Source organism: Nelumbo lutea, chromosome 6, assembly GCF_056320005.1.
Source record: "Nelumbo lutea isolate HS-2025 chromosome 6, American lotus-T2T, whole genome shotgun sequence".
NCBI lineage: Eukaryota > Viridiplantae > Streptophyta > Magnoliopsida > Proteales > Nelumbonaceae > Nelumbo > Nelumbo lutea.
The window spans coordinates 58080548-58088215 of record NC_142689.1 but is presented as its reverse complement, the minus strand read 5'-3'; the positions used below and the strand labels follow the sequence as shown (position 1 = coordinate 58088215).

General features: G+C 44.9%; 1 protein-coding gene across 1 annotated transcript; it reads right to left on the bottom strand.

Annotated features, from left to right (window-relative positions):
* Nucleotides 1-2730: 2730 nt before the first annotated feature.
* LOC148849055 (uncharacterized) lies at nucleotides 2731-4572 on the bottom strand. Its single transcript, XM_088951385.1, has one exon. The coding sequence runs from the start codon at nucleotides 4570-4572 to the stop codon at nucleotides 2731-2733; it is 1842 nt and encodes a 613-aa protein (XP_088807511.1).
* Between the last annotated feature and the right edge of the window lie 3096 nt (nucleotides 4573-7668).

Here is a 7668-nt window from a genome sequence, read left to right as displayed (position 1 = left end):
TGTCATTTAGGGGCAACTTAGGGGATTTGGCGACATGTGGCATACTAGGTTAGGGTTAGAGATAGGCCGTAGGACCGTGACGATGTCGTAGGGTAATCTCCCCCGGTGGAATGGGTCAAATCGTAGCTCGTTTGGAGTTACAAGTAGGCTTGATGGAACCATTGGCCAAGGCCGTTTGGCAATTAGGTGGCCCGAGCAGGCCGACTAAGTCCCTAGGGACCTTATGAATTCCCCCGTCCTATTTTGGTGGCCAACACACTCCTCGTCCTGTCCACATACCACTCAGGGGAAACTTAGGGGATTTGGCCACATGTGGCACACTAAGGGTTAGGTTGGGGATGGACCACAGGACTGTCATGGTGTCATAGTGTCACGGGGCCAATCGACGGGGCCCCGTGCGACGCTCGATTGGGGTCGGTAAAGCCTACAAATGCAAGCAACAACACACAAAAGGAAACAAGAGTACACACAAATTAGACAAAAGACAACTTGTATTGCATTAATCAGTGGTAAGCACAAGCACACAATACAATGTCGAGGGGATCTCGTGCTTAACCTTTACACGCTTATGAGCTCACTTGACTACATACCTCCCCTCAAAGAGTACGTTAAGCTTTTGGGAGAGTGATAGAATGATACTGTACATGCATACTACTATTTACACAATTGCCATTGGCATACCCCCCTTACAAAAAGAGTACATGGACCCAACCCAAAACACTTAGATGGCGTGCTGAAGGCGTGCTGGTGGTGCTAATGGTGGCTGAACCGTTACAGTCTCCCCCACTCAATTCAATCTTCGTCCTCGAAGATTCTTCCTCAGGTACTTGTCCAGCTTCACTACGAACGGAAGGAGGTCTTCTGCAAGCTCCAGGTGTCTTCTTCTGCAGGTCCCTTCCACTTCACCAGGTACTCCCATTCTGATGTTTGGGAGGATTGGGACAACCTATGGTTGATGATGGAGTCGAGGGATCGGTTCTTGGGTGGTTGGTAGGATGGGTGTGGGCGTTGACTTTGGTTTCAGGAGGTATCTTGGCTGTCGGCATGATAGGGTTTAAGTTGGCTTACATGAAAGACATGGTGTACTTTTAGCCAGGAAGGTAGTTTGAGTCTATAGGCTGAAGCTCCTACTTTGGCTAGGATTTCATAGGGTCCCTCATATTTTCTCACAAGCCCGGGGTGTACTCTTCGAAAGAACCTAAGGCAATGGGTATGGAGTTTTACTAATGCTAGGTCACCTACTTGGAAGTTCTCGGGTCGTCTACCCGAATCGGCCCATTTCTTCATTCTTCTGGAGGCTTTCTCTAGGGAGGCTCGAGTGATGTCAAGGCATTCTTTCCATTCCTTGGTGAAAGTGAAGGCTCGAGGGCTTCTTCCTTGATGGTCGTTGACGATGCTGTGCGGACATCTTGGTAGTTGGCCGGTGATGACTTCAAAAGGACTTTGATTGATGGAGGAGCTCTTCTGTGTGTTGATGGAGAACTGTGCAATATCCAGCAATCGAACCCAATTCTTTTGTGTAGCTAAAACAAAATAGCGGAGGTACTCTTCAAGGAGGGAGTTCATTCTCTCTGTCTGCCCATCTGACTCTGGATGGCTGCTGCTGGAGAAGTTTAAGTTCGAGCCAAGAAGCTTGAATAGCTCTGTCCAGAAAGCACTAGTGAATCGAGGATCCCGATCACTAACAATATTCTGTGGGACTCCCCAATATTTCACCACGTGCTTGAAGAAAAGGTATGATGTGTCTTCAGCTGAAAGGTGCTTTGGTGTAGGGGTGAAAGTGGCATCTATCAACAACAACAATGATGGATGCATAGTCTCCCACTTTAGGAAGACTGCTGATGAAGTCCATGGAGACACTCTCCCAAGGTTGTGAGGGAGTTGGAAGAGGTTATAGGAGTCCAAGAGGCCTGGCACGCTCGGGCTTGTCTTGTTGGAAAATCAGGCATGTCCTTGTGTATTCTCGGGCATCTTGTTCCATATGAGGCTAATATTAAGCATGTTGTAGAAGTGCCAAGGTACGCTGCCACCCAGGGTGTCCTGCCCATAAGCTGTCATGACATTCACGTAGGAGAGTCTTTCTCAAGTCTTCAACTCTCGGTACAAATATCCGCCTTCCCTTTGTCAAAAGAAGGCCTTCTTCCCTAAACCGCCTAGTCTTCCCTTCACGAGCCGCTGTCAATAGGCTCTGAGCAATGGGGTCCTTCTGGAGTCCTTCCTTGATGCGTTTAATGAGGTCCAGTCTGATCTGGCTTTGAGAGGGACCTTCACCTATGGATAGTGCTGCAAGCTCGACCTTCCTCCTAAGTGCATCAGCAACCCTGTTCATCGGCCCTGGTTTGTACTCTAGAGTCATGTCAAACTCCGCTAAGAAATCTTGCCATCGAGCTTGCTTAGGGCTCAACTTCTTCTGTGACTGAAAGTAACTAGTAGCTATGTTGTTAGTCTTGACCACGAATTTGGAGCCAAGCAGGAAGTGTCGCCATGTGCGGAGGCAGTGGACGATGGCTGTCATCTCCTCTCTTGCATAGTGTACCTCCTCTATGTATCATTCAATTTGCGACTTTCAAAGGCGATGGGATGTCCTTCTTGCATCAAGACCCCACCAATGGCAAAATTAGAAGCATCTGTGTGTAGCTCATACAGCTTGCTTGGATTAGGCAAGTCGATGACAGGTTCTGCTGAGACAACTCTCTTCAAATCATCAAAAGCTGTTTGGCAACATTCACTCTAGGTCCACGTATTAGTCTTCTTTAGTAAGTTGGTGAGGGCAGTGGCTCGTGTTGAGAATCCAGAGATGAATCTTTGATAGTAGTTCACAAGGCCAAGGAAGGAGCGAAGTTCGGTGACCCTGGTGGGTGGTGCCCAATCTTGAATGGCCTTGACTTTGGCTGGATCCATACTGATTGTGCCTGCTCGGATTATATGTCCGAGGAAGGCCACCTCTTCTGTGGAGAAAGAACATTTCTCATTCTTAACAAACAGGTTGTTGTCCCGCAAGACCTGGAAAACAGTACGGAGGTGGTCAACATGTTCCTCCAAGGTTCTACTGTAAATTACAATATCATCGATATACACAACAACAAATTGGTCTAGGTAGGGATGAAATATTCTGTTCATTAATGTACAAAAGGTGGCTGGAGCATTGGTGAGCCCAAAGGGAATTACACGAAATTCAAAGGACCCATATCGGGTAACACAAGCTGTTTTGTGTTTATCTCCTTCGGCTATACGCACTTGATAGTACCCCGACCTTAGGTCTAGCTTGGTGAAGTACTTGGCCCTGTTGAGCTGGTCAAAGAGGTTGGCCACCAAAGGTATGTGATATTTGTTCTTGATGGTGAGCTTGTTGAGAGCTCGGTAGTCAATACATAGCCGAAGAGATCCATCATGCTTCTTTTGAAACAGGACTGGTGCTCCAAAAGGGGCCTTAGAAGGCTGAATCAATCCAGCATCCAACAACTCATTCAACTGCTTTCGTAGCTCGGCCAACTCAGGAGGAGACATTTTGTATGGCGGGCGTGCCGATGGTTTGGTTCCAGGCTCCAACTCAATCTTGTGATCAACTTCTCTCCTTGGGGGAAGCTTCTTCGGCAATGTGGGAGGCATGACATCCTGTAATTCTTCTAGTGCCATTGTAATCACTGGCGGGATATGCCCGGTTGGTGGGTCAGGAAGGTCGGAGTCCACCAATGTGGCTAGGTAAGTGGTCTCTCCTTTCCGCACTCTATCCTTGAGTTGTAATACTGAGAGCATCTTGGGGGTGGACATGGTCTCTGGAACAACTGGAACCATGCAAGGAGCCTGATCTTCGAATATGCACACTTTGTTGATGAAGGGCATGGGCACCGCCTTTACTTGAGTTAAGAAGTCCATGCCGAGAACAACCTGAAAATCATCCATGGGCATGACTGAGAGGTCTATCATCCCTCCCCAGTCACCAAGTTGCAAGAGTACCCCATGAGCTACACCTTGTATGGGTTTGGCATTAGAGTTCACAACCTTCAACCATCCGACTTCCTTGGTAAGTGCAAGTTCTACTCGGGATGCCTCCTCCATAGAGATAAAGTTGTGGGTAGCACCTGTATCCACCATGGCTCTTGTGGGCTTACCATTCAAGCGAATGTCTACATACATCAGTCCCTTCGGCTTGGACTTCAATGCTCCTTGCGGGCTCGTCTTCTTTTTCATTGCATTGAGTCTTCGTAGAGCCCCCATTCTTGTCTCCCCTGGTTCCTTCTCCTCCTCGCTATGCTCATCATCACTAAGCTTTGCAAGCAAGGCATTGAGCTTCCCCCGACTAGGACAATCCTTAGTCCAATGTTTTCCCTCACAGATGAAGCATGGTGCCGGATGTGTTCTCTTCACAAACTGGCCACCCCTGTATCCAAAGTCTCCTTCGGATCTCCTGTAGAACTTAAAAGTGTTGGGTTTACTTGGCCCAGAATCTCCCTTGGATGCGTAATAATGTTTCCTATCACCTCCAATCTTCCCTACGCCCTGATATGAGTTGGGTTTGGGGCCGTCTTTGCTTGGTCGCCTGTTGTCTACCAGTTGTTCAGCAACGGCCATGGCTGTGGCGAGGTCCTTCACACCTTGTCTCTAGAGTTCAAGCTCGGCCCATTGTTATAGGCCATCCATAAAGTTGAAGAGCAGGTCCTTGTCTGACATGTCCGTGATCTCGAGCGATAGTGCGGAGAACTCCTTCACGTACTCATGCAATGAGCCCGTGTGTTTTAGGTTCTTGAGCTTCTGACGGACTTGGTACTTCACATTCTCTGGATAGAACTGGCACTTTATCTCGCTCTTGAACACGGACCAGGTATTAATGGAGCATAATCCTCGCTCCGCATTGGCACATCTCTTGCGCCACCATAACATTGCAACATCAGTAAGATACATAACAATAGTATGCACCTTCCGCCTCCTCAACGAGTTTGGCGGTGGTGAAATATTGTTCCATTTTCCATAGGAAGTTGTCAAGCTCCCGGGCATCGTGGGTCCCTGCATATAAGGTAGGCTCGCGGACTTTAATCTTTGGAGGGGCTGGAGCAGCAGGTGTGCTGGCTGTATTGGCCATCAGCCTCTTCAGAAGGGTCACTTCGCCCTTCAAGTCTTTGAGTTGGATCTGTAAGCATTTCACCAAGTCTTCTAGTGGGTTGTCTGGCCTATTGGAGCTATCACCAGACTGGTCCTCTAATCTTTCCACGACCGATGCTATGGTTTCAAGGTTGAGTTGAAGCTCGTCCACACGGTCACGAGTTTCGCCCACTACTGCTTCACAGTGCATGATGCGCTTGTCTATGGTCGCAAGCTTGTCAACTGACTTGTCACGCTTGCTATGCTTTGAGCTGACGCCTTTGTTTTTGGGAGAGCTACCTCTAGGCTCGTTCTCATCATAAACCCGTGAGATCCCTTCCTGGATCTCCTCTTGTGTGTCACAATTCTTCTTCGGGCTGGTGTTGTTGCGGGGCACGACAGGGAATCATTGGGCTTGACAACCTCTAGTGTCAACGTGCTCTGATACCAATTGTCACGGGGCTAATCGACGGGGCCCCATGGCGCTCGATTGGGGTCGAGAAAGCCTACAAATGCAAGCAAGAACACACAAAAGGAAACAAGAGTGCACACAAATTAGACAAAAGGCAACTTGTATTACATTAATCAGTGGTAAGCACAAGCACACAGTACATGTCGAGGGGATCTCGTGCTTAACCTTTACATGCTTATGAGCTCACTCGACTACCTACCTCCCTTCAAAGAGTGCGTTAAGCTTTTGGGGGAGTGACAGAATGATACATCAAAATACTGTACATGCATACTACTATTTACATAATTGCCATTGGCATTCCCCCCCTTACAAAAAGAGTACAAGGACCCAACCCAAAACACTTAGATGGCGTGCTGGTGGCGCTGATGGTGGCTGAACCGTCACAATAGTGTATTGTCTCCCAATGTCACAATTTGAATCGCGGCCTAATCCGAGTTTTGAGTAGGCCCGATGGAGAACAGAGGTTTTCCCTAAACTTTTGTTTTGCTCTAGCGAGCCGACTATGTCCCTAGGGACTTTGTGGACTCCCCCGTCCTGGTTTGGCGGCCAACACACCCTTTTTTGGTCCATGTGCCACTTAGGGGTGTGGCTACCCGACCCGGAGGGGGACGGATAAATATGGGCATGGAGTTTGGAGTCGTCACCTAAATTTTTAGAATTGTGAATTTAGGAAAACCCGAGATTTTTCAAGGAAAACATTTTTTTCTTGGTGATTCATTGCCCAAAAAATGGGGATGAGATTCTCAGGGTCTGGGGACCAAGGTATGGTGCGGGAAATTGTTAGGCACCCCAAACACGTCCGGTTAAACCGATCTCTAATTCACCAATGTTTCAAGGAAATTTTCATAATTTTTGGACTTAGAAATAAAACAGACACTAAACTAAGTGATTGAAACGTAGAAAGAAAAGAGGAAGTTTGTAATCAATTAACTAAGAGATGCATTTTGACTATTGAAATGATAACGATGGAGTGGGTTAATAAATTAACAAATTAATTATTTAAAAAAAAATAGAACTGAAATTTGTGACTAATGGACGAAACCTACTACATGCGATCGAGATATGAAAAGTTAAATGCAAAATCTATAACATAGCAATAAACTATACATGAATAATAATGCTAGTACTAAAGCAACTAAGAACAATTAATATCATTAAAGAAAATTAATTGACAAATGACCCTATCTTTAAATCATAAGAGGAATGTTGAAAAAGTATTATCAAGTTCTAAACTAATGCTAAAAAGTACTAGTTAAATGGAAGAAGAAAATCCTAAGTAACTAAGTTTGCAAATGACATGTAATTAATTAAAATTAAGATGACCTAATTCTAATTCTAAAACAAATAAATTAACTGTGAATACAACTAAAACTTATGTGATATGACACGCTGGATTATGTAAACTATTCTACACTAATAGTACGGATGGAACTACTTAACTATGCAAATGCAAATGTAGGAAGCTAATTAGACAAATGGGATAATGCTAATGAAATTTAAAATAAAAGAGGGACCCACCTAGATGCTTGATTAAAAAAAAGGTTGAATTTAATTCTAAGAAAATGATAGTAGACGTTTCTTAGTCAATTAATTAGGAAATGATTTACATGAAATTCTAACGATTCCAATGCAAGGAATTTCGGCTTAAGGTTGAAAACAACGAACTAAAATTAAATAAACAAAAAAAAATAAAGGATAAAAAAGAAAATGCATGCAAGTGATTGTTGGACTAAATAAAGAGCAGGTGGGACTTTCATCTTCGGACAACTAATAAATCGATCATAGTTTTGTAAGGTAGAATGGAAACAGCAGACCTATATGACAAAAAAATAATAATAAAATAATAAAAGTAGAGAACGACATACCATAATAGTTGGCTTCACAAAGTAGGAGTCGGCTCTTCCATTTTATCATTACATTGAATTCTCTCAATAACTCTTACCTTGACAGGTACCTTTGTTATGTCCTTCATCAGGCATTTGAAATCTTGAGAGACTCATTGGTTTCTAGATGAATTCTTAGTTATTTGGGAGGTTGATGGTGTTGATTATGTAACCCAAAATGTGAGAAAACATGTTGGATGATTGTAAGTTTTTTGCAATAAGATTTTTGCTTCA

Excerpts from the sequence above, each read along its gene's own strand:
- LOC148849055 (XM_088951385.1), bottom strand. The coding sequence starts at position 4,572 with ATGGCCGTTGCTGAACAACTGGTAGACAACAGGCGACCAAGCAAAGAC.